This window comes from Mchenga conophoros, linkage group LG19, assembly GCF_057382185.1.
Source record: "Mchenga conophoros isolate Kocher_MC1m ecotype Shallow Benthic linkage group LG19, M_conophoros_male_GT1.1, whole genome shotgun sequence".
NCBI classification, from domain to species: domain Eukaryota; kingdom Metazoa; phylum Chordata; class Actinopteri; order Cichliformes; family Cichlidae; genus Mchenga; species Mchenga conophoros.
In genome coordinates, this window is record NC_140544.1 from 20,119,456 (window position 1) to 20,145,063 (window position 25,608).

Here is a 25,608-nt window from a genome sequence, read left to right on the forward strand (position 1 = left end):
GTGGTCTTGTATGTCTTCCATTTTCTGATGATTGCTCCCACAGTTGATTTTTTCACACCAAGCTGCTTGCCTATTGTAGATTCACTCTTCCCAGTCTGGTGCAGGTCTACAATACTTTTCCTGGTGTCCTTCGAAAGCTCTTTGGTCTTGGCCATGGCGGCGTTTGGGGTCTGACTGTTTGAGGCTGTGGACAGGTGTCTTTTATACAGATGATGAGTTCAAACAGGTGCCATTCATACAGGTAACGAGTGGGGGACGGATAAGCTTCTTACAGAAGACGTTACAGGTCTGTGAGAGCCAGAGATTTTCCTTGTTTGAGGTGACCAAATACTTATTTTCCACCCTAATTTACGAATAAATTCTTTACAAATCCTACCATGTGAATTCATGGATTTTTTTTTCACATTCTGTCTCTCACAGTTGAAGTGTACCTCTGGTGCAAATTACTGACCTCTGTCATCATTTTAAGTGGGGGAACTTGCACAATCGGTGGCTGACTAAATACTTTTTTGCCCCACTGTAAGCTACACCCATTAAGGTAGCTAATGTGTCTTTTTAGACTACTGTTGCTGCTAACTGCACCAAACATTAAATTTAAACAAAACTATGGGTGTCTCACTCAAAGCCACTGGGGTTAACTTTTCTGACGAAAACCCTGCAGATGCATTTTTTTTACCCATGTATGAAAGGAAAGCACACTTTAGTCCTAATGTCACAAAGTTTGACATATCACAGCAGATGCCAAATAATTTGCTCTCGTAACCTTCTTAAGGATATCCCCCCATGTCCCTAAAAACATCACACACTTCAGTCATACCCTATGAACGTCAACACTTCCCTGTTCGGTAAACCACTGTGGTTCACCGCAGCATTTCAACATCAGCAGGTTTTCTCACAAAGTCAACAGATGATACGCATGACAGGAAGTTCTCTTTCATGCTAGTTTACCAATAGAAGACTGATAATGTCTTTAGTAGTCTTTCTACAAGTGCAGATATTAATACCAAAAAAGAAGGAACTACAGCGTAGTGAAGCAGGTACAGCATTTCTACTCTGAAAACCTTCAAAAACAAATTCTGACTTCTACCACGATCAGACCAGCCTTTACCTAATAAAATACTGATTTTGCAAAAAGTTAAAATTAATATATTTATATTGGGTTCACTAATTAAAGTATGCAGGGAGAAAACACAGCTTCAAATGTTAGGTTTTTCCTGCTCATCACCCTGTATAATGTTAGTGAGTGAGTATATCCCTAATGTGGTCATCTAAGGAAGTCATCCATGTCTACACAGCACAGAAGAACCACCCACCTGCTGTTCAAACATTCTGTTTGCCAAGTGCAACCAGTCAGAGGAGAGCTGCCTTGTCTATACATGTGTGCTTTTACACTAATGACACACATCAAATGAAAAAGCCGGTATCAAACCAGGGACCTCTTATGCTTATAGCATCGGCAACCAAGCAAAATATATCCCAAGTACTCAGCTATTGGATCAACCGTGATGTCTAGTTTTTAAAAAAGTTCAAGATGTGTACGGTCACCGCACACAAAGATTATCTGCATGTGCTTAAACACGAGATATGATGGTTTTATAATTGCCAAAACTGCACTGGAAAGAGCACGGAAATGTCTAGAGTTACACACTGATTAAAACGCTGTAGTAGAGGCAGATCTTGTAAAAGCAGACATTTATTGCTTGTAGACACCTCATTGAACTTATGTCTACTGAGCTGTGGCAGCAGTTCCAAACTCCAGGGGCAGTGAGGTGGATCGATACAGACCATCTTTTGATAAATGGACCAATTGCCTGAATGACAGTAATCCCATCAGCTCCACCTTGCACATTAGGACAACATGGAAGCAGTGTATGTTCTGTGGGAGTAGCCCTGTGAAAAAACAGCATGCCCTCTTAATCTAGAGAGTGGATAATGATGAGGACAAAGCCACTTAATGAAAATCTAAACAAGGCAGGTGGGCTTCTTAAGCAGGATACCAGCACAAAGGGAAACCCTGAGCTGATACACTAATAGGTCAGCCCTGAAGGCGTAACCTGGATATGAGTAGACTATCACATGCAGTGTTTAATAGCCTGGAATCCAGGGGCAGTTCTGCTGCTGTGAGTCACGGATGTTAGCTGTAAAAGCAAATTTTTATCCTTCAAAACAAAGAAATACGAAACTGACTTCCAACTGCCTGAGGGGCCACACAGCACTGTGGCAGCTTGATTGTGTGTGCATGTCGTGCAAGTCCAGTTATGTTTACAGCACATATGAAGTGGCATCCTGGCACTGACTGGGCAGCACAGTTGATGAGGTTGGCTCCTCGGCATATGGCAGAGGAGCTGTTCATGCTACTGCAGAGATACCACTAATGAGCCTGGGTGCTCCAGGAGAAGGAGGCTGCTGGTTGCACAGAAACACATCCTAAGCCTAAGAACTCAGATTCCTTTAGCTTGTTTTGGAGATTCTTTTTTTTGTAGCGTTGGATGACAATAGACAGAAAGGATAATTTACTCTGTGAACTCCCGTGCCTTTGTGGAATGCTGAATGGCAACTTAAGTGGAAAAATGTTCCTGGAAATGATTCCAGGAACTTGGACACGGATTTACTTTCCTTACACATGTGTGCCACGACTGTGTGGGTGAGAGTGTTTTTTTGGGGTTTTTTTTAAAAAGTAAACCTTTACTTTCCTTGCATGACTCTTCACATGGGAAAAAGGATACAGCCTCAAAGCTCCAGTCTGAGTCCCAATGGCCAAGATTTTCTGTACGGGGTCAAAAGCCATTGAGGATGGTTGATATGGAAAGCCATGACGCACAGTCTGCAGGAAAAAAAGAAGAAGCAGAATTTACATTAGACCTTAAGCCAGCTATTCGATCATCTCCTACACAGTCAAGCTGACATTAAAAAATTATAGTCTCCAAGAAATGCAATCCATCAATGTGGAAAATGTGCTCTATTATCAAAAGAAATTAGATAAAGCATAAACATTATTGAAATATCTTTCTCATGGCTACTTGATATCTGTGAAGTATTAATTTTGGAAAACAACAGTAAAACTCAATATGACAACCTTGAGCTGGACTTTTATTGTCAGAATCTTGCAGTAGCTTATCCTCCAAATTATTATCATCATCAGGCATCTATAACCCAATTGTTTCAGGTTGGAAACGTTGCTCAATCATCCATAAGCTCTCTGCAGCCTGCAGCAGGATTACATAACAGGTAATGCCATGGCCCTGTAACCCGGGGACCTGACCTGTTCTGCTCCCAGCTGGAGTTGAAGCTGATGGGCGAAACCTTTCCAGGCAGCCCTAACAGTCTGCATTACTAAACCGTGCATGATTAAAAACAAGGCTGGGGAGCTCTTGTGTAGTGACCTGTGAGGTTATGATTTAAATGATCAGTTTTATTTATTTATTTTGCCAAAGCTGTTCACTCACATGCTCTTATGCACTGTACCCACAAAGATTATGCTCTGAAGCGATTGCTGCACTCGTGGATGGTGGTGGCTTAGTATAAAAATCCAAGTAGAAGTTTAGCTGAAGGTAAGAGAGGTGCTGGATATTTACTAGAGTTGGAGTTTTTGCAATAAAAAGTTTTCTTCTCACCACCTTTGAAACACAACATGGGAAATTTGCAGTGGATCCACTATTATTATGATAAACGAAATACAGGCTGCAGATGTTGCCCTCAACAACTCGCATTAAAACCCACGTTAGACCTGCACCTCCAGCATGAATAGAAGTGAGCAATGTCCAAATGGGGTGGGTGAGTGTTGTGTTGTAATTTTATGATATTTTACAGTGACGAAAATACAGTTTCAAAGATTCAGAGCAATGCAAACAGCCCACTATGGACTACATCAAGGCAGGGCTGGCTAAAATAGACTAAAAATAATTACATATAAATAAATCACATTGTAGTGTTCAAGTGTGTGACTTTAAATCTGGTGTGTGTACATTCAAGTGGTTTCCATACTAAATAATGAAATTAATATCCAAAAATAAAAGCAGTCAGCGTTTTTTCTTTTCTTTTTTTTGTGTCACGCTGCTGTCATCTGACTGTCAGTTCGTTAATGTTAGCTGTTATTAACGGAAACCCACCTTGCAAAGCTGAAAATGCTCCGACTGTAAAGTCTCCTGGACAACATCGTTTTCCCTGTGAGTACCCGGCTGAGCAGTTGCGGAGGAGGAGGAAGAAGCCGCTGTCAAGCCGTCCAGCACCTTCCGAATATTAAACTTCTTCATTTTCCTCCGGTACACAAGCGACGGTTCAGAAAACAGATCAAGCGAGCTACCATAAATTGGATACAGAGAAGGGGGTAGCTGCTAGCTAGTTAGCCGAAATAACGCACAGTTAATACCTTTCTGTATACATCTCACATGTTACGGAGGGTGTTGCCAACGCATTCTCCAAAAGCGCCCGAGTCACGAACATTGGTTTAGAGAGTCCCTTCCGATAGCAGCCCTAATGCGCCATTTATATTGCCAGCTTTGGCGTTTAGTCGACCGGGATTAGTCGTTTCCGCCAGCTCCTTCCCCAACCAGGGCTCAGCGGGTAGCAAAGTGGCTACGGAAACGCAGTGAACTGCAGCGGGGATTGAGTCTGCGCTCTGCCGTCACCCGGATGCAGGACCGGTGTTACGGTGTATTCCGTGACCCGTCAGATTAGGTGACCTCGATCGGAATGTGAGCTGACAAAACGCTTTAAAACTGCTTGTGTTGTTGACACCTGCTGAGAAAAAAGAAGAGCATAAATAGGTTTACATTTATATACATATACATTATATACAGTATACATTTTGATAGCTATCATAGCAAATTAAACCAATTTAAAAGACATCAATATCCTTAAATTATTGTAAGTTTAATAGAGGGAGTGTTATTATTTCTAAACACCTATGTATGGTCATTTTGTGTGGCTCAAAATTCAATTAGAATTTTAAAAAATCCTCAAAAACAAAGTCCTTATTTTTGCCACAATCTTAACGTTTTTGGCGCTGTGAGCTCTTCAAACAATTTTTAGTTATAATTTTTTTTACATAGCAACACAAGGAATTCAGATAGCCCTGCGGCCCCCTGCTGGCTAAAGAAGAGTCCCGAGCAGCCTCAATGCTCGAGGGCTGGGAGGGAAGCAAAACCTTACCCCAGTGACACCTGTCAATCCTTTGAAGAGTGGTTTAAAAGTGCAAACAAATAACGCAGGGAGACAATGTAGCCACAAGCATCTTTTACTAACGCCCTTTCCCACTGAAACGCGATATAAGGGTACTCCTCTGGTATTCTATTCCAATCTATTGTGCATTTCTGAAAAATAGGCCGTATTTCCTCATTCCTTATGTTCCCCAAGGAAGAAGATTGAGGTTATTTTGGCTCTGCAGAGAATTGGACACAAAGCTGGAAAACCTGGTTAAATATTCACCTTTGTGATATGTCATTCTTTTAATTAGCCCATTAAAAAACTTCACATGTGGGCATATAGTTTTATTTTAACTGATTCAGGAATTAAGCAGCTCCCCTTAAATGGTACACCTGACAAAGTCACGTGGAAGACACAAAAGACAGAAAATTGTCGAGTTAACCTAATGAGACATTAAAGCCATGGCCTTTGCAATACACGTTTAAAACGTCAGAGCCTTTTTGTAAATTCGATTTAAGACATTGTTTAGTTTTGGTTCTTTTCTGGATATAATTCTGTCAAAAGTTTTGTATTGACTTTCAATAATATATCACATACAACACTGTGCAAAAAGTCTTGAACTGCTCCTATATTTTGCTTCCAAGTAGATTTTCTTGTAAATTTTTACAATGGCTCAGACTTTCTGAATGTCAAAGCTTTGCTTTGCTGCTCTTTTGTCCATTTCCAGTCCAGTTCTTGTACCTGGCCATTTTAAGAGTGATGTAATTTTAGACTCATGAATCATTCAAGCACAAAAAAAGCATCTAACACAAGATTACAGTGTTTTGTCTACACATAATAGACTTCTAGACACTTTCTTACCTGTTGACTGTTGCAAAAACAAAACAAAACATATTGTATTCTCATTTCTTAAGCTTAATTTATTAACTCAGAATCTGTGCTGCTGTGCTTTGGATCATTGTCCTGTTACGTTACCTAATTTCAGAAAGCTTTGACTTTCAGATAGATGGTCTCACATTTGACTCCAAAATGCTTTAGTATGAAGAGGAGTTCACTCAGTGACCATCATCAGCCCACTACCACTGTGTCTGACAGTTGGCATGAGGTATTTGTACTAATATGCTGTATTATATTCAGTGTTTTAGTATTTTCTTTTTTTATACTGCTTCAGCGTTTGGTATTGATAAAGACGCACCTCCTACTACCATCCATACTACACCAAAGTACATGTTAATGTTACATGTTTTTCAGGTAGTCTCTGTCAAATCGTCTGTGTTTATAGAGGTAATTCCTATGAAACCTGTGAGAATGTGCTTCGCATGTATGTCTACTTCTGCATTTTGGCTTAATTCTTGTTAAATAAGGGCATGGTGTAATATGTCATGTGTTGTTTATCTGAGGTTGTACTTGCCCGACTTGAAGGACCACATTATTATTATTATTTATAATGTCCTGATATGTAAAACCTTAGAATAGAAAGAGTGAGTACTTTATTTTTATCATAACTGTATGAACTTCAATTATTCATACTGCTGGGGGAAAAAAAAGAATGCATACCAAATAATATAAATAAAAACATTTTCAGTGCAGTGTGTGGATTTGACAAACAGCACTGATCACAAAGTGGAAGAAGTTGAGTATTTGCATTTTATGCTACTTTAAATATTGCTTTTAAAAAAGTAGTAGCTTCATTGGCACTGGTTATTTTGCAGATCATTACATGCAAAACATCTGATTAGCTTATCCTTTAAACTGCTATAGATAACACTTAAATGCTGCAAATGTAGCTACAAATTTAAAAATCTGATTCAGAAACATGATGCGATGAAGCAAAACATGTTGGTGGTTGATGGGGGAAACAGGACTGGTTCAGTACTGCCAATAACCCTTTAGAATCAGAAACAGGATTTTCAGATAGAATCAGTTTGTCTCAGCGTTGATGTGGACAGCAACACAAAAGAAAAAAACACTTTGTGTCCCTTCTCAAAGTGTCTTTGCACAGGTATATTTTGTGCACTAGATGGCGTCATCTACTAGCAAAACTATTAACCTCTAAATCTGTATTTTGTTGTGTTTGAGAACTCGCCTTGTGACAAAAATTCAGAACCATGGACAGCAACGTAAGGATTCCAGACCGTCATCATGGAGCCCCTTGATGGTTCAGGACGTGGTCAGTTTAAAGGGTATAGGTTCATTCATATTCTAGCATTTCTTTTCTTGCATTTATGGACTCGGGCACATCAACATATATAATGTAGGTGCAGGAGAATGTCTGCAAATGTCTGCTATTCAAAGACTTTTTCCACACAGGACATCATAAAATGGGTCACACAAGGCACAATGGGAGACAGTGAGAGGCACAGCAAAGCTATGCACAAAGCTTTACGCTTTATAAACCTATTCACAAGTTTGACTAAATTGAAATTGTCATGCAGTCATGAATATATGAACGAAGCTGCCAGAGAAAATGCACGCCGGAGGGCTGATAAAACAGGGCAATATCAATAATGCACAAGTGATGGGATCTGTTGCTGGGAGTGAGGCTCCCATCCATTCAAACTGTCATATTTATAAACAAGTTAAGGAGCGGGGCTTTTGTGTCCGATGTGAAAAAGTATTGGGGCCAGCATCCCTCTTTGACTTCTGAATGTAGGTCTCCAGAAACTGGGACATACATCCAAAATTAGCAGTTGTGTGTTACTTCTTCCATCGTTTTGCCTCAGGCACAATTGCCACATGAGGTAAACTACCTTGCTGGCTTTTATGCTGCAACTCCTTTGATCAGCATGTAGAGATCAGATGAATTTGTGATGGGGTTTGGATAAATATGGGAAATTATGGTGCCCATTTTTAACTTTTTAATCTATTTTGGGGGAAATTTATGGTAATGCAAATTAATGCCACGTCAACAACTGCTGATATAACAAAACATTATGTGATTATACTCCAAGGTTAAATCCATTCTCATGACACATCTGGAGAGAGTGGCTGAATTTGGACAAATGCTACTCTGAAAAGGTAACCAGCGGCAGGATGTAGAACAGTTCCCTTGCTGCACTGCAAGGACACCGAAAAGTAAAACTACAGGACAGCAAAGAACAGATTGGTGTGCAAAAATAACCTGAGCAACACAAAACATGTCAATGAGGAAGACAAGGTATCGTACATTGCACTGGTTTAAATGTCCGACTTTAAAGGCACTTTAATTTCACATTAATAGCATTAAAACAAACCACTCAATTAAAAGTTATTATTTCAAACGTATTCTGTTAAAACACCTTGTAACTGATTAAAGCATAAAATTTACAAGCCTTTAAAAAGGTCATGGTGACATGATTTAAATGAACAAACTGTCCATGAAAAAGAGGCAAGAAATATATTTGTTAAGTTGATCAACGTAGAATTAACCAGTTACTTTAGGCAGTGTAGCAATAACTAAACTAACGAAATAATGAACTTATAAGCCTGGTAACCTGTCGAGGGTGTGCGATGAATGGATGAGCTTGTCATTTACTTCCAAATGGTTTTATTTCAATCTCAGCCAGAATTTAGTGGCTGATATTTTACTTCATTGACACATACAGTCACATACACTCACTCTTCTGATATTTGTTAGATACATGCTAAATGCTCTGCTCCCAGTATAGGACACTGTGTACTCTCTGGGCATTTTCACAAATCTCTTTTCTCCACCAAAATCAGGTCATGCTGATAGCTTTTCTCTGCTTTTGGCCATATCAATCTGAGATGCCTTGCTTATGCTTGGGTCTTAGCTCATCTTACTGCAAAAGTGATTAAGAGATAATTATATGCATGGGTTGCATAACAGATGAAGGCACAGTGGAAGCTGCAATCAAATAAAGTGTCATTTGATGAGGACTATTTGATGAAATATACATTTTCGCTGTTTTTCTGCATGGGAATAAACGTTAGATAGCTCGTGGCTCCTCATCATAGTGGGTCATTCACTAGCACGTCTTGGTTGTGCAGTGAGTGTCACAGGCTTTTCCCAGCAGGATGTGTATCATGCTGATCTGTTTATTATCCTGACTGGATCAGTGGTTTATCAGAGGAATGAGCTCATTGTCTCCACAGAGGTGTTTATGAGGCAGCCCACACAGTCCATAGATTATTGAGAAAAATCAGCAAAGCAGAAATATGAATATAAAGCTACTGAAGCTTGGTGGCTTTCTGTCATAGCTTCACTGAGGCGGCTGTGGATTCATGTCCCAGCACCACAAACAGGTCAGGTTCTGTTTAACCAGCAGTAGCTTTAGTTTGGCTCTTTGTCTCAGAACAGTGATCTCCCGCAGCACAGTGACTGACTCTGACTCTCCGTGGGAGTCAGGTTCACTTTGATCCTATCCCAGTGGTGCTCTTCAGCGGACAGGCTGGTGTCACACAGCATTATTTGTTTGACAAGGAAGGCACCTGCCTCTTCAATATTTATATCTTCCTAAAAAAAAAAAGCAGGGAAGAACACGATTTAGAACATTGTGCGTGCATCCGCCGGGTTAAGTTTTTGGCTGCGTGTTTTAATATTTTAACATATTTATATGAACAGGTTATATGCAGTAGCTGCAGTGATAAAGTTCACACATGCAATAGAGCATACCCTCATGCAAGTCTAATGCATGATCTCATGCAGTATGCTTACTTGCAATATGAATATTTTTAGATATAAAATCTATTAAATTAGTCAAACAGAATCCAATCCCTGAGATAATCAGTTAATGATCTGCTGAATATCCTAACGTTATTACCTCTAAACACCCAACACTGACTGTTACTGAAGGCACATATTCCCCTTCTATGGTTGCACAAACCTTAGCAGAAGTCTCAAACCAGCCCAGGAAGCTGTTGTCTTTACAAAAGCTGTCCAGAGAGGACACCAAGGCTCCATCCTTCCCCGTCAGGTCGCATTTGTTGGCCAGCAGGACAGCAGGGATCGGTTGGCCACTGTCAAGACGCACTTTGGTATCCAGGTCTTGCTTCCACTCAGAGGCAGCCTCCAGGGTGCAGCTGTTTGTAATGTCAAAGACCACTACTGCTCCCATCGCCTCTTTGTAGTACACTCTGGACATGTTCTTAAACCTCTCTTGGCCTTGAGGGATAATAAAATTATGTGTGTAATGGATCCTTTTGCTCAACTTCTAATAAAACCTGGCTGCAAGTAGGAATGTGTCTTTTTTTTCTCATGGATAGGCAGCTATTATTTCTTTTTGGTCTGAATTATCATGTCAAATCTGACTGCAACCTAAATGTTATGTAAGAACTGAGAGACTACTGATAATTTTCTGAAATAAAATCATATGTTTCCATGGACACTGGCTAGGATTAAAATTAGCTCTGAGTAAAGAATGGATCAAAAAAACAACAACACTGCAGTTTGACTTGAGTTTCCAGGCACTAAAGCATTCAGCAAATTTAAACTTAAATTTAAAAATGTGTATAAAAGTTGTGTCACCAAAAAAGAACTAAAATATAATTTCCACAGGGGAAAAAATGGATTTGGATGAATTTTAAAAAATGTGCAATTTTGGAATATTATGTGCAAATAAAATGCTTTCCTCCAGAGTTCTTGTTTATTTAAAATATATTTTAGGCAAATAAGTGTACTTTCTATCATTTTAAATGTAAATGTACACTCAGCACCCACTTCATTAAGTACACCTTGCTACTGGATTTGTGACATTTGTGACTGGAAGCAGTCGTAACAAGATGGGTTTGCTGTGGACATAAAGGGGTGGCCATGGTCAACAACAATCCTCTGTAGGCTGTGGGGTTTAAAAAATGGAACTAAGAGGCCCAAAATGTGCCAAAAAATAACCCACAGTAACCACAACCAGTCTGAATTGTTGATGAAAAGGCAGGATGGAGCCAGATTTCCAAATTCTGTACCTACCTTCCAAAGGTTGCTGAAAAAAATCAAAAGTCATCAGACCAGGAAATGTTTTTCCAATATGTCCAATTTTGGTGCGCCAGTGCAAACTGTAACTTCAGTGTTTTTACACTTCTGGTCTTCTGCTGCTAAAGCCCACCTGCTTCAAGGTTTGATGTATTGCTCATTCATTGAATATCATGGTTGTAATAAGTGGTTATTTGAGTTACTGTTGTCTTAGCTCAGAGGAGTCTGGCCTCTCTGCTGTCCTCAACAAGGCATTTTCACCCAGAGAACTGCCACTCATTGGACATTTTCTCTTTTTTGGACCATTCTCCCTAAACCCTATAGATGTTTTTTGGGGAAAAATCCCAGTAAATCAGCAGTTTCTGAAATACTCAGACCAGCCTGTCTGGCACCAACACCCGTACTACATTAAAAGTCATTTAAATCACCTTTCTTCCCAATTCTGATGCTCAGTTTGAACTTCAGCTGTTCATCTTTACCATTCACATGCCTAAATGCACTGAGTTGCTGCAATGCCAATTAGACATTATGTAGAACATGTATACCTAATGCAGTGGCTAGTGAGTGTATCTCTGGTATACTCTATTCAAATACACATTATATATAAATAAATGTATCGAGATATTACTTTACTACATTTAAAACGTTTACAGATAAAAGCTTTGGAGAAACTTTTTAAATCGTGTTTTCACAGAAGTGTCGCAGTACAGTTTCTACAGAGTTTATAACAGATGTCATAAAATTAGATTTAGCCTGTTCATCCAGTATTTTTGTACAGGAATTTGCTTTATAGTTTTGAAACTCACCTCCAATATCCCAAAGCTGTAGTCTCACCACTGTCTTGGGATCCCATTCAATTGTCTTTAGGGCAAAGTCAACTCCAATGGATGCTTTGTATGTTTCATCAAAGCGTTTATTAACATAACGCATGACAATGCTGCTTTTCCCAACCCCCAGATCCCCAATGACTAAAACTTTAAAAAGCTTCTCTGTAGATAATGTCACCGAAATCCTTCCCATGCTGCGGTCCACGAGCTGACAGGCATCGAGACAGATAAAATATTTTCCTAATAATTGTGTAAAACTAGGTCACATTTACACAGAGTTTTAAAGTAAAATAACAATTTGTAGAAATAACAGTGTTACAACACTCTGCGTTATTCCCTGTGTCACTCACTACTTCCTACGGTGTCCCTGTTTTGAAATTCTTCCTTCAAACCAGAGCAATAAAAAGCTGACCTTTGATTTATAAATCACTAGCAACCACGCCAAGAGCACAGAGCCACCTAATGTTTCAACTTGAAAAACATGAAAGACAAAAGCATAAAAAATATTTAATGTACTCAAATCAAACAAGTGCCCTTCAAAATTGTCGTCTACAGCAACTACCATTTCAAAACTGTAGATATATTTTACACTGAACTTCATATAGCTTATATCGATGTATAACTAATGCAAATAGTATCACTTTATTACACTATACAATTTTGATAGGAAGTTAAAGTCTAAATATTTAGGAAATGGATTGTTGTACACAACCAATCACACACAATATAAGCATAAACAGCTACTCTCTTCTTTAATACTAACAATTCATATAGAATACCAAAATAAGATACACAATTCATACATTCACAATACAATAATATAGAGTTCTGAAAGCGGATGTCTATTTATAAAACATACAAGTTTAAAACATGTTCAAATTGCCTCTCAAGACCATATAAATAAGATAAATGTACAAAAGAAAAACAAACGTGGCACTTGAACTTGTCCTCTGCTACATTCAAGGTACAGTGCAATTGTTTGGCAGTACTGTATCCATCAGAGATTCACAATATAATATCTTTTTTCACAACAAAGTTGGTATTTATTAACATTTTACCCTGCACTTCAAGCTTAAGTAGATAGTTTTATAGTTCTGGGGGTGTAACTCTTCTTAGCTGTGAAGATGGATGCCACTTTTATGTCCGTATACTAGATACGAAGCTACTATGAGCAGCTAGAAACATATACGAGAGTGACATTGACCTAGTTTTCTATTTCTCGCCAAGAAAGTCAATGAGGGAGTTTTTAAAAAAAAAACAACTCTTGCTTTAAACCTCTACATTTGCCCGACAAAGGTCAGGACACGCAATGTGTCACACAAAACAAATTTCCTTATTATTAAAGTGAATAATTTTATATTAGCTATGCTCATTAAGTTACCTTTAAAGTCCAAAAACTAATCAGATTGATACCTAATCTACATTTATCAAACAATATTTCATAAATATATATATATACAGTTATTTTTGTCTCTAAAAGCTTATATTAGAAATTTACAGTATGTCTCACCCTTATCATTTAAAAGCTATTAGGAGTGAAAAATGACTTGACAGACCACGGGATCACTTTTTCCTTATGTAAAATCATATACAACACATAAAAACTTATAGTACAAGCGTCAACATTTAGGGCGTGCCCTCACAGAGTTGAGGAGCTTTGCTTGTAGTCTCTGAGGATGACGGAGGCGTATGTGACATTGGGAGGTGTGCACAAAATCGACTCGGACACTGGCGAGTTGGGAAAGGGGCTTACTAGAGCACCGGTGCAATCACGGAAAGGCGAGGGGGGCATCAGAGCCAGAGAGTCCTCTGTTGCTAATTTGACCTCAACAAAGTCCTCCTCGTCATGAATCTGGGAGTTGTTGTACATGTAGCCGTGGAGAAGGCAAAACTGCTCATTCATTTCCTCCTCTTCTTCCTCCTCTAAAGGGAAGACAGGTTCCTCATCAAATGGGTCGAGCTGCATAGGCAGGACAGGCTCCTGCTGGATGAGGTGAGCCTGATGGTACACTGGCATCCCACCACTGACAGCCTCAGGCATGCTTATCATATCACGGATCTCAGGCATGTCACTGTTGAACTTGCTCACCACCCCCTCCTCTTGCAGGCGGTCTATCACGACATGTTTGGGGGGGATAATGCTATTTTGCTGCAAAGGCTCGGGGGAATAGAGCTCCACTTCCTCGTGCACATCTTTTTTCAGCCCACTGGCAGGCATTTGCCCGTGGGCCACCATAGGGGGAGTGTCAGGGGAGTTATAATGGACAGGGTCACTCTCATCCTCCTCAGCCACATTGTACAAAGTCTTAGTGCTGAGGTCTGAGAATTCCAGGCCCGTGTTATGGTAGGTATTAGTTAAGGGTTTGATGACAGCCATCTGATTGGAACCTGCTTCCTGTCTCTTCACATGCACTGACAGTCTGTGCCACATGTGATCCCCTTTTGGAGGATGTCTTGCACCTGGTTCAGACCATGACACAGACTTTCCATTAGAACTATGAACAAAATAAAGACGGCTGTTACTTCATAGGAACCCAGAAAAGTGGAGACAGAAAGAGCATTTCTGCTTCATGTAAAAAACTAATGTCATTATTTTTATTTGATTTGATTTTTTTTAAAGTATTGTCAGTATTACAGGGTATCTACAGGTTTTGAATATAACATCTCAAAAGAAACACCTTAAATGCTATTGAAGCCCTGGAGAAACCCTGCATTCTGTATTAGGGATCTAATTTGCCATCCCTTAGCACACAGAGATGCTTGTTTTAATTTTAATAACAGATCAAGGGCTGAACTGGCTGTGTGAATTGGGTACTGACCTATATCCGTCACAGTTTACAACAGGTGTCCCTAGGAAAGTGAATACAGTAAGACATCACGTTCCCTTTGAGAGGGAATTACAGTAAAACCAGCATCCCTGAGGTGCCTCAGGAGCAGGACTCACAGACTCAATTAATGAACCTACCTGCCATTTCCAGTGTTCTTTTTCCTCTTGAACATGTTCAACAGGCTGTTGCTTCGGCAAGCAATTTTACCGTCGCCGACATGCATGCGCACCGCATCGGAGGTGGTGAATGCGCTGCGCACGTTCCTCTCAGGTTTGGCGATAATGATGTACATCTTTGGAGTGAACATGCACCCCAAAGCTACAGTCACGCTGAGGCTCACAGAAAAGGACGTAGTGATGATTTTGTAGTTGCTGCCAAAGTAGATTGGCACAAACGCCAGCCAGATTATACATGTGGTGTACATGGTGAAGGCAATATATTTGGCCTCATTGAAATTTGCAGGGACGTTGCGGGTCTTAAAGGCGTAATAGGTACAGCTCATGATCAGCAGGCCGTTGTAGCCCAGTGGAGCTACAACACCAAGGTTACTGGTGTTGCAGATCAGGAAGACTTCTCTGATGCTGGGGTAAGATTTGACGGGTTCAGGAGGCTCCATGATGATGAGGGTAATTTCCAGTGTGAGCTGGACACTTATCAGGATGAAGGCGATGACCACCTGAGCCCAAGCGCTCATGAACCTCGGCTTCCTCGTGCAAATCTTCTTCTTGCTGCCCGCCAGGATGCGAGCGATGCGATTGGTTTTGGTTACCAGGGCTGAGTAGCACATGGCAGCTGAGAGTCCGACGAGGAGTCTCTGGAGGTAGCAAGAGGCCACGGTGGGTCGAGCGATGAGAGTGAAAGGGCACAGATAGCCCAGGAAGATCCCTGCAAGGATGATGTAACAGAGCTCCCGGCTGGAGGATTTGACCACTGGTGTGTCGCGGTATAAGACAAAGATGAAGGTAACAAATGATGTTACCAGGATGCCCAGACAGGAGAAGACCACCTGGATAATGGACTCTGGATTTCTCCACTCCAGATAGCGTAGAGTGATCGGCTCACAGCCTGTAAAGGGGAAAAACATGAGTTATAAAAACACAGCCACAGTATACTAAAAGCTGGCCAACTCTATACATTTTTTATCCCTTTAGCACCAGCTCTGGGGATATATTCATGATTATTTAGAGAAACGTAGTTAAATAAAGGGTTGTTTTCAATGAAAAGTCTAATATATTAACGTTGTACTGTATGGACACATTAGAAATTAATAAAATCCATCTTTGCCTGAGAAAATACAGTAAGTCTCAAAGTAGGTTTTTAGTTCAACTATAAATAAGCCTCTTTCTACTCAGCCATGGCAAGGCTGGGCTGCAGCCAGCAGAGGAGGGGTGCTGGTGCAGCAGGACAAAATAACTAACTGCTTTTTCATGGATCCAAATAAGCTCGCCTCTCTGCCTCATGCTGAGAACACACTTTGAATGTCTAATTCATGTTGTGTTATTTATTTATTGTACAATGCCAAGAGGTAGGGTTAGAAAAGTGCACAATAATATTTTTATATCCTTCTTTGTGCTACGCATTATGCTGTTTTCATGTGTATCCAAACATCTGTGGCTGTAAAAATAAAAAATGAAACAGCATGGAGGAAGGATGATCCTATTAAGGAAGTGTCTTTGAAAGCCACAGAAGACCTTTGAAAGTGGGCCAGAAGAGTGGTAAGTGAACTAGGGCTGCTGTCGGATGAAATGGTGAAGATGATGAATGGCTCTCAGGTGTCATGGGAAAGCAATGAAAATAGGACAGAACAGGTTTGTGAAATAGCGCTGCAAAAATCTTAGCGGGACAGGCTGTACAGGGTGCAGGTAAGAGGAGGAGAAGTAAAAGCTTGGAGGAACTTAACTTTAAAAAAAAAACTGCCTCAGATAAGCCAGAAGAAACTCTTCTTATCTCTGCAAGCATCAGTCATGCAGCAGAAACATACCCTGTGGCCACTGAAGCAACCTAAATTCATCTGAATTTAAATGACTAAACTGCAGAGCAGCAAAATTTGCTGTGTGGATCAGATGAATCACTTTGTCCAGGATCTTTTTTGTATACTGACTGGAGCATTGGTGATTTCAAGAAGCTGGTCGACATTATCTAAAATGCGTTTATTGCATTTATTTACTTTTTAATTGAGAGACCAGAAGATGGTGTTTGTTTGTTTGGGGGTTTTTTTTGTTTAAGCTTCAAATTGTGTTTACTAAGATTCCTTTGTGAAATAGGCTATAAAATCACCCCTTTGTTCACTGATTTACTAATATAGTGTGTATAATTTTTGTGAGGACTGTTACACACGTCATAGTATATTAGGACCCTTTGAAACATCCAAGTATAACATGTAAAAAACTGACCTTTAGAGGTGTTGGGAGGTTGATTAAATTTCCTTTTCCCTTTTTCCTATTTAACTAATCTCTAAAAAAAATCCAGTAGGGTCATGTGCCAGGCCCTGCACAGTATTTAAAGCAGCTAAAGATTTACACAAGCGGATAAGTGAAGAGTGCAAGCAAACCTTCCAGTTCTTTGTCAGGCCACCAGCCCAGGTCACAGGCCTTGCACGTGAACTCATCCTGGACGTACTCATTGTCTTTGCAGGCAGTGCAGATCCAGCAGCAGCTCACCTCTCCCTTCCTTATTACCTGGTTCATAAAACATGCAAGGTAATCAAAAGTAAAAAGACTCTTCTAAAATTAACTATATTTATCATGGATGTATTTTGATGTCCAAGGAAGGCCAGATCTACATAAATATTTAAATATTTGTTTTCAACACAGTAAAAACAAAGATAGAAAGGTTCAGCATAGGGAAAAAGACATGAGAAAAAACACCAAACATAAACACAACCTCAGATTAACAACACCACATGATATGTCACACCATGTCATCATTTATTTGATGAAAACTAAGCAAAAATGCAGAAGCACTGTGTAAACCCCATGGTTTAATAGTGTGGAGAGCCGTGTTTATGAAGCAATAACTTGAAGTTATCATTCTTTGCATGGCTTTATAATTCCCTCACATCATTGTGGCAGAAGTTTGACCCACTTTTCTTTACAATGTTACTTCAATTCATTCAGGTACAATGTTGCCAAGCTAACTATTTATGTGCGAGATGAACAATGTGGGGCCTACTGTGTTTTGTAGAAACTTTATACAAATACCTCATACAAGTGTGACGTAGAGACTGAATAACAAAGATGTAACAGGGATGTTTGATCACAAGATGTACAAGATCCGAGCTTAACCTTGATTTCTCCTTTGGAGCAGGGCTCACTGCAGACAGAGCGGACCATCTCACTGCGGTTCATCTGGATCATGTCATCATCGATACTCAGCATGCCCTCGTGCCAGGAGCCGATGTTGATGTAATCATAAACACTCGTCTCCACATGCTGAAAGTTCATGATCTCATACCTGATTGTGGAAAGAAAGAAATGGCTCAGAGGAAGATCTTTCACCATTGCTGATAGATGTTATGTTTACTGGTATTTCTTAGGTGGATCATACTCACTCAGCATAAAAGAAGTCACTGACCCTTTTATTACATATAATTTGGAGAATATTTAACTTTATCTCAACGGCTTAACCATAAACTTTGTGATTTAATGACATGAACGGACTTACATGAGAATACTGTATGTGGCTTACTTACTGGAAGTTCTGTGCTGTTATGATCACGATTGTGCTTTAGATCAGCCAATAATCACCAACCACTTTTCTAGAGATGCCTATTCAACTGCTCACAAAAACATATATCTAATCAGCCGCATCACATGGAAGCAACTCAGTGCATTTAGTCGTGTAGAGAACCTGCTGTTTTTTTTAATAAAGTGATTTAAGTGACTTTGAACCTAGTGTGGCTTGTGGTGCCGGATGAGCTGGTCTGAGTATTTCAGAAACTGCTGATCTACTGGGATTTTCCCACACAACCATGTCTAGGGTTTACAGAGACTGGTCCAAAAAGAGAAATACCCAGTGAGTAAAAAGTCCAACAGTCCACTATACCACCTTTGGGATGTGTTGGAATGGGAGATTCACATTGTAGAAGTACAGAAAATCTGCAGCAACTGTGTGATAATATTGTGTCAACATGGACCAAAATCTGGTCCAACCCACTAGCAAGCAGTACCCTGGTTAATGGTGTGTCTTGCTAGTGGGTAAAATATCCAGGAAGCGTAGTGCCTCAATTTACATTTATCAGCAGTTTTTAAAACATTACATTTATCCCGGTTTTAATCACCTTTAATTTTAATTTAGTTGTTCTCTGTTACTGAATAGTGAATATATTGGATTTTTTCCCTTTAAGCACTGGTGGTTCACTGCCCTCCGCTGGGTGAAACCGAAGGTCAGTTAATGCTGTCTTAATTAAACTACTTTTTCTAAAAATGTCTAAAAAAAATTCCTTTCACCTAAAACAATAAGAAAAGTGGGTTTACCTTCCAGGAGAATCGCCGTTCTCATCGAACCATATGTCCTCCCCGGACACGCCTGTGAAGGATGTCTTCAGAAGGAATTCCAGTAAGTAGCTTCCATCAACAGGCTTCATGGCATCACAGAGCCCCACGTGGCCGGGACAAAGGTGAGAGTGCATATCGTGCAGCCCGTGGGCCATCGCATTGATGGCATTGATGACGAAGCCCATCTTGCTGTCTTGCACGTAGTTGTCCTCCAGACTTTCATAACCTGCCCACACATGAGAGAACAGTAAGGATTCAGCTTCAAGACAAACATACAGGGAAAGACTTACACGAGGTGCTTTATTGCTGCAAGCAGAAGCATCTTATGTGGTTAAAGTTTACATTTCTACATTTCAGGTATACCTAATATCTTGTCTAGCATGATGTAACATATTACAAAGGAGTGATAGGGTGCTCACAGATTCATTCTTATAACTGCTCTCTAAATTCAGCCAGCAAGCCACATGTATCTTTGCCTCTGTGGGATACTGCTTTAAAAGAACTGGAAGCCTTGGAAGATGGCTTCAAATAATCCTTGTTACCATGGCAAGACTGTTCATTTCTGCAGTCATGAGTCAGGATTCAATTAGAGTTGGCCTAAAACGATAGAAACCACTGAGAATCAGTCTCCTCAAGCAGAAAAACAAACCAACACGTATTTGAATCTTTTCTGTTCTTATTGGGGGTTTTTCTCCAACGAACGGGATGAATGAATGAGACAAAAAATATTTGGAAGCAAACACTGTGTGATGTTCAGACACACCCTATCAGTTCAGTGTAATGCAAGCTAGAAGCAGAGTAGCAGTTTATCAGTTGCATTGTATTAAAGTATAACAAGCTACACCATGCATTCACTGTGTTTTGGTAAAACTGGGAGCCAGGCACAGACCCGTCATAGAGCTAGAGCACTGGCAGGTGAGGTAAAAGAAACACCGATTGTCTTGTTGCATCTGTGAAACCTACGGTCCTGTCACTTGTTATTCCCGTGTGTTTGTATATTTTAAAGCAAGATGGTCCTCCCTGAGACTGGTTCTGTTGAATATTTCTTTCTGTTAAAAGGGAGCTTTTCCTTCCCACTGTTGCCAAGTGTTTGTTCATTGGGGGTTATTTTTGTGATGGCATTTTCTCTTACTGAACTACATTTCCTTCATAGGTGTACACAAAACCAGCGTAACCACACAATGAGGATAAGGGTGATCGTGGCTCAAGAGTTGGGAGGTCGCCTTGTAATCGGAAGGTTGCCGGTTCGAGCCCCGGCTTGGACAGTCTCGGTTGTTGTGTCCTTGGGCAAGACACTTCACCCGTTGCCTACTGGTGGTGGTCAGAGGGCCCGGTGGCGCCAGTGTCCGGCAGCCTCGCCTCTGTCAGTGCGCCCCAGGGTGGCTGTGGCTACAATGTAGCTGCCATCACCAGTGCGTGAATGGGTGGATGACTGGATATGTAAAGCGCTTTGGGGTCCTTAGGGACTAGTAAAGCGCTATATAAATACAGGCCATTTACAGACAAAGAACATCTATATTATATCCTGTGATTGCTCCTGAGCATTCATGGAAATGCAGCTGTTAGGAAATGCAGGTAATGTGCCCGTTGAAAACAAAGTCCAAACTTTGTATCCATGTAAGTCACGAGGGTCGGATGATACCAATAGGCTGACACATTGCTGGATAATTTCTACCTGAGAAAAATGCCAGTAAGGAAGAAACAAATAAAAAAAGCAGAGGCAGAAGTCTCTCACATGTCATTCTTTGAGGCTCAATAGTCAGACTGAATTTCTTATATGCAGAGACAATTAAAATTAGTGCTGCAACTGAGGACTAAGGAAAACAATGCCCTAAATCATCACAAGAAAACAGCAAAAGAAAGCAACATGTTTAGAGTCTGTGCTAATCACAGATAGCATCAATGGTACAAACAGTTCACCAGAACATTTTGATCTGTACAGCCAAGCAAAGGTCTAAAGATTACTTTGTGGAGGTATGTAATAACGACAGGAGAGGTCTCTGTGTCTCACTCCAACTTTATTAACTGACTCTCAGAACTTCACATATATTGAGCGCCAAAATCTCCACCCCAACACTTCCGTTCAACTTGGGTGTGAGTGGAGCCACCTGGTGGTCCGCCACACATACCCCCCCCCTGAACACACAGTTAGGTCCCTATTCAGTCCAGGACCCTGGGTCTAAGCAAACGACCCGAACGACTGAACCTGGGAGGGAGAGAACAGGCAGAGGAAGGTCCATCCTGTGAACGAGGCTGGTGAAGGCGAGCAGGAAAGGCAGGAGGAGGCTCAAACGCCGGTGGTCCGGGGGTAGTCCTGGGGGGAAAACCAGAGTCTGTCAACCCCATCGAAGGAGGGCGGCCACGGCGAGGGGCCTGGGCCGGCACTACATTACTGTCCGGAAGAACATGTGCAGGTTTAAGTCTGTCAACACACACAGTCTCCCTTCGACCCCCAAAATCCAAAACAAAATGTTTCCGGCCCGGTTCAATAACCCTGAATGGGCCGTCATACAGCGGCCGCAGCGGTGTCCTGTGGGCATCGTGCCTGACAAAAACAAACTCAGCAGTCTCCAAAGTCTTTGGAACAAAGGTGTCAGGCACGCAATGGTGCACCGGACCAGGAACCCGAAGCGAGTGCAAAAGCGGGTTGAGAGATAGCACTGATGGATCGAAGCAGGGAGGAGGAGTTTCGGGCAAGAATTCTCCAGGCACGCGGAGGGGCTGACCAAACACTAGCTCAGCTGGGGAAGCGCCGAGATCCTCCTTAACCGCAGAGCGCAGCCCAAGCAAAACCCACGGGAGGCGGTCAACCCAATTACCATCCTTTAAGGAGGCGCGAAAAGCAGCCTTAAGCGACCGGTGGAACCGTTCACACATCCCATTAGCTTGCGGGTTGTATGCGGTTGTGCGGTGGACTTTAGCCCCCAGTCCATCAGCCTTGGCCGACCAAAGCTCGGATATGAACTGGGGGCCTCTGTCTGACGTAATGTCCGCGGGTGGGCCGAAACGCGAGACCCAGCTTGACAAAAACGCCTTGGCCACCACTGCTGCGGTAGTGAACGCCAGGGGAACCGCCTCCGGCCACCTGGTGGTCCGGTCAACAACAGTCAAAAGGTGCGTAAAACCTTGTGACTGCGGCAGAGGACCCACCAGATCGACATGCACATGATCGAAACGTTTGCCGGGTATGAAGAACGGCTCCAGGGGCGCCTTGGTGTGTTTATGAACCTTCGCACGCTGGCAGGGAATGCACGCCGACGCCCATTCCTTAACAGATTTGCGAAGGCCTGGCCAAACAAATTTAGAGCTGACCAGTTTAACAGAGGCCCGGACCCCTGGATGAGAGAGAGCATGTACCGAGTCAAAAACTTGACGACGCCAGGAAGCGGGAACCACTGGGCGAGGGCGGCCGGTGGAAACGTCACAGACGAGGAGGGGACCACCGTCCTGCACGGGTCTGTCCTCTAGTATGAGGCCCGTCTGGGTGGATTTAAGCGCGAGGATGTCCGGGTCACCGCTCTGATCGGCAGCCATGGCGGAGTAGTCTATGCCGAGAAAGACGGGAGAAACCAGCGCACGGGACAAACAGTCAGCCACATGATTGGATTTACCAGCCACGTGCCGAATGTCCGTGGTAAACTCAGAAATGGCTGCCAACTGGCGCTGCTGGCGTGCACTCCATGGATCAGAAACCTTGGACATGGCAAACGTCAAGGGTTTGTGGTCCACGTATGCGGTAAAGTGACGACCCTCGAGAAAAAACCGGAAATGACGAGTCGCCAGGTGGAGCGCCAGTAGCTCCCTGTCAAAAACGCTGTAATTGCGTTCGCTGTCACGTAGCGTACGGCTGAAAAAGGCGAGCGGTTGCCAGACACCCGAGATTCGCTGTTCCAGCACCGCACCCACCGCTATGTCTGACGCATCGGTGGTCAACGCAATCGGCGCTGAGGGGGAAGGGTGGGCCAGAAGGGCAGCATTAGCTAACGCTGACTTAGCATCAGAAAACGCTTGGATGCTTTCCGGAAATCAGTCAACGGGGTCATTAGCTTTCTTACCTTTTAACGCCCCATAAAGGGGCTTCAGCAGATGTGCCGCTCTGGGGAGAAAACGGTTGTAAAAATTCACCATCCCCAAAAATTCCTGCAGTGCCTTAACATTCGTGGGACGCGGAAATTCCGAAACAGCTCGGACTTTGTCAGGCAACGGAACCGCGCCCTCGGCGGAAATACGGTGCCCAAGAAAATCGAGAACGGGCAACCCAAACTGGCATTTAGACGGATTAATAATCAGTCCATGCTCCGCCAAACGCTGAAAAACCTGCCGCAGATGGAACATGTGCTGCTCCTTCGAGCTGCTGGCCACCAGTATATCATCAAGATATACAAAAACAAAGGGCAGCCCGCGCAAGACCGAGTCCATCAACCGCTGGAAGGTTTGGGCGGCACCTTTCAGGCCAAACGGCATGCGCAGAAACTCGAAAAGGCCGAAAGGTGTAATTACGGCGGTTTTGGGGACATCCTCCGCGCGCACGGGAACCTGGTGATATCCCCGTACCAAATCGATCTTCGAAAAAACCGAGGTCCCCGCAAGATGGGCGGAAAAATCTTGGATGTGGGGAATGGGATAACGATCGTTCTCTGTGACATTATTAAGACGGCGGAAATCCCCACAAGGTCACCACCGACCATCAGATTTAGGCACCATGTGTAACGGAGAAGCCAGGCACTGTTCGAACGCTGCACGATGCCCAGACGCTCCATGGTGGCAAACTCTTCCCGAGCAACAGCCAGTTTGGCAGGGTCGAGGCGGCGCGCGCGCGCGAACACCGGGGGCCCTACTGTAGTTATGTAATGCTCCACCCCATGCTTCGTCACAGTGCTCGAGAAAGTGGGGACAGAGAGTGAGGGAAACTCAGAAAGCAAACACTGAAAAACGTCACCCGAATCTACTGAGTTAGCATGCACCACGGGCTGAGCACCCCGAGTCAAACAGGGTAATGAGGAAAAGGACACAGCATCAATTAAACGTCTGTTAGCCACATCAACCAGTAGTCCGTGAGCACAAAGAAAATCAGCGCCTATTATAGGCACAGAGCTAGCAGCAACAACAAAGTTCCACTGAAAGTCACGGTCGTGAAAGCAAACAGTCACCAACCTTTCACCGAAGGTTTTGATGGGAGAGCCATTAGCCGCTGTTAGCAATGGCCCGCAGCCCTCAGCTAGCCTGTCCGAGCCAGCCGGGGGAAGAAGGCTCTTCTGTGAGCCGGAGTCTACCAGGAAACGCCTCCCCGAGCGTGAGTCCTCTAAGAAAAGCAGCCTTTCCTTGTTGCCAGCGGTCGCGGCTGCTACAGAGCACTGACATGCCCGTTTCCCTGGGTCTGGGAACTGCAAGGCGGGAGACAGCGCCGTGCCTTCGCTCCAAAACGCTGGTGATAAAAACAAAGCCCCTTTCCGCGGTGCCGCCGTGCAGCGATTCCGGCCACTGCGGACGAGTCGGAGGGCCCCTGGAGCATCGGTGAGGGGGCGGGGGAAAACGCTGGTGAGTCCTGAACAATCGCCTGAACGCCGAAAGTCCTGGTAGCCAGGAGGATGCGATCCGCCTCTTCCGCAAGGGAGCGGTAATCCTTCGTGGCCAATAGCGGGGGGTTGGCAAGGCCAGCGCGCACTGGAGCCGGCAGCTGTCGGAGAAAGAGGTGGGTGAAGAGAAATCCTCCGTCATCCGCGCCCAGCAAGGACAGCATGCTCTCCATGAGCTCGAGAGCGGTACCGTCGCCCAGGCCCGCGAGGGAAAGGAGTTTCTCGGCCCGCTCAGCATCAGAGAGGGAGTAACGCCGCAGCAGCAGCGCCTTGAGGGCGGCGTACTTGCCTTGGGCTGGGGGGTCCCGGAGGAGAGTCATCACGCGGCGGGTTGACAGCAGGTCAAGTGAGGCCACCACATGGTGGTATTTAGTATCGTCGGCTGAAACTCCACGAAGAGCAAACTGAGCTTCTACGTGCACGAACCATGAAGGAGGATCGTGAAGCCAAAAATCCGGCAATTTAAGCGCCACAGCAAACGCAGCCATCGGCGGAGGTGAAAGTCCAGCGGCAGCCGATGCTTCCAGGCCGGAGCTGGCTTCGTCGTCGAGCCTTAGCATGTTCGCTACAGGGGTCACCAATGTGGAGGTATGTAATAACGACAGGAGAGGTCTCTGTGTCTCACTCCAACTTTATTAACTGACTCTCAGAACTTCACATATATTGAGCGCCAAAATCTCCACCCCAACACTTCCGTTCAACTTGGGTGTGAGTGGAGCCACCTGGTGGTCCGCCACAACTTCAAGCATTTACACCGACCATCAATGTCATACTGTCCAGCTGCCCAAAGCATTCCTCGGTCGCCATCTTTTCCAGGACAAAGCCATA

At 43.0% G+C, this 25,608-nt stretch overlaps 4 protein-coding genes across 12 annotated transcripts in view; all 4 read right to left on the bottom strand.

Annotated features, from left to right (window-relative positions):
* Window positions 1-4,595, bottom strand: part of stxbp5b (syntaxin binding protein 5b (tomosyn)) — a 30,114-nt gene extending 25,519 nt beyond the window's left edge. For 7 of the 8 annotated variants that reach the window (XM_085257012.1, XM_085257011.1, XM_085257007.1 and 4 more), the window contains exons 1-2: window positions 4,110-4,594; window positions 2,727-2,824 (exon numbers count right to left, since the gene is read on the bottom strand). In XM_085257012.1, the coding sequence (XP_085113138.1) occupies window positions 2,727-2,824; window positions 4,110-4,253 (242 nt within the window). In that variant the 5' untranslated portion in view covers window positions 4,254-4,594. Of the gene's footprint in view, window positions 1-2,726; window positions 2,825-4,109 lie in introns of all 8 variants that reach the window. The other variant, XM_085257005.1, reaches the window with a different exon arrangement.
* Window positions 4,596-8,477: 3,882 nt separating this feature from the next.
* rab32b (RAB32b, member RAS oncogene family) lies at window positions 8,478-12,227 on the bottom strand. The gene is made up of 3 exons (XM_085258300.1): window positions 11,860-12,227; window positions 9,972-10,249; window positions 8,478-9,601 (listed from the first exon to the last, which is right to left on the bottom strand). The coding sequence occupies exons 1-3, from the start codon at window positions 12,071-12,073 to the stop codon at window positions 9,437-9,439; spliced, it is 657 nt and encodes a 218-aa protein (XP_085114426.1). The 5' UTR covers window positions 12,074-12,227; the 3' UTR covers window positions 8,478-9,436.
* A 146-nt stretch (window positions 12,228-12,373) lies between these two features.
* grm1b (glutamate receptor, metabotropic 1b) overlaps window positions 12,374-25,608 on the bottom strand; it is a 36,580-nt gene continuing 23,345 nt past the window's right edge. For both annotated transcript variants that reach the window (XM_085258296.1, XM_085258297.1), the window contains 5 exons: window positions 19,184-19,430; window positions 17,993-18,161; window positions 17,260-17,386; window positions 14,846-15,773; window positions 12,374-14,375 (listed from right to left, as the gene is read on the bottom strand). In XM_085258296.1, the coding sequence (XP_085114422.1) occupies window positions 13,520-14,375; window positions 14,846-15,773; window positions 17,260-17,386; window positions 17,993-18,161; window positions 19,184-19,430 (2,327 nt within the window). In that variant the 3' untranslated portion in view covers window positions 12,374-13,519. The remainder of the gene's footprint in view (window positions 14,376-14,845; window positions 15,774-17,259; window positions 17,387-17,992; window positions 18,162-19,183; window positions 19,431-25,608) is intronic.
* On the bottom strand, window positions 21,396-25,521 carry LOC146552136 (uncharacterized). The gene is made up of 2 exons (XM_085258299.1): window positions 24,359-25,521; window positions 21,396-21,518 (listed from the first exon to the last, which is right to left on the bottom strand). The coding sequence occupies exon 1, from the start codon at window positions 25,338-25,340 to the stop codon at window positions 24,549-24,551; it is 792 nt and encodes a 263-aa protein (XP_085114425.1). The 5' UTR covers window positions 25,341-25,521; the 3' UTR covers window positions 21,396-21,518; window positions 24,359-24,548.

Bases quoted from the DNA above. Each gene is read 5' to 3' on its own strand.
- rab32b (XM_085258300.1), bottom strand. From the start codon at position 12,073: ATGGGAAGGATTTCGGTGACATTATCTACAGAGAAGCTTTTTAAAGTT. The intron at 10,250-11,859 runs GTGAGTTTCAAA...TTATCCCTCAAG, and splicing joins ACAGCTTTGGGATATTGGAG to GCCAAGAGAGGTTTAAGAAC. The intron at 9,602-9,971 runs GTTTGTGCAACC...TTTTTTTTTTAG, and splicing joins GGTTTGAGACTTCTGCTAAG to GAAGATATAAATATTGAAGA.
- LOC146552136 (XM_085258299.1), bottom strand. From the start codon at position 25,340: ATGCTAAGGCTCGACGACGAAGCCAGCTCCGGCCTGGAAGCATCGGCT.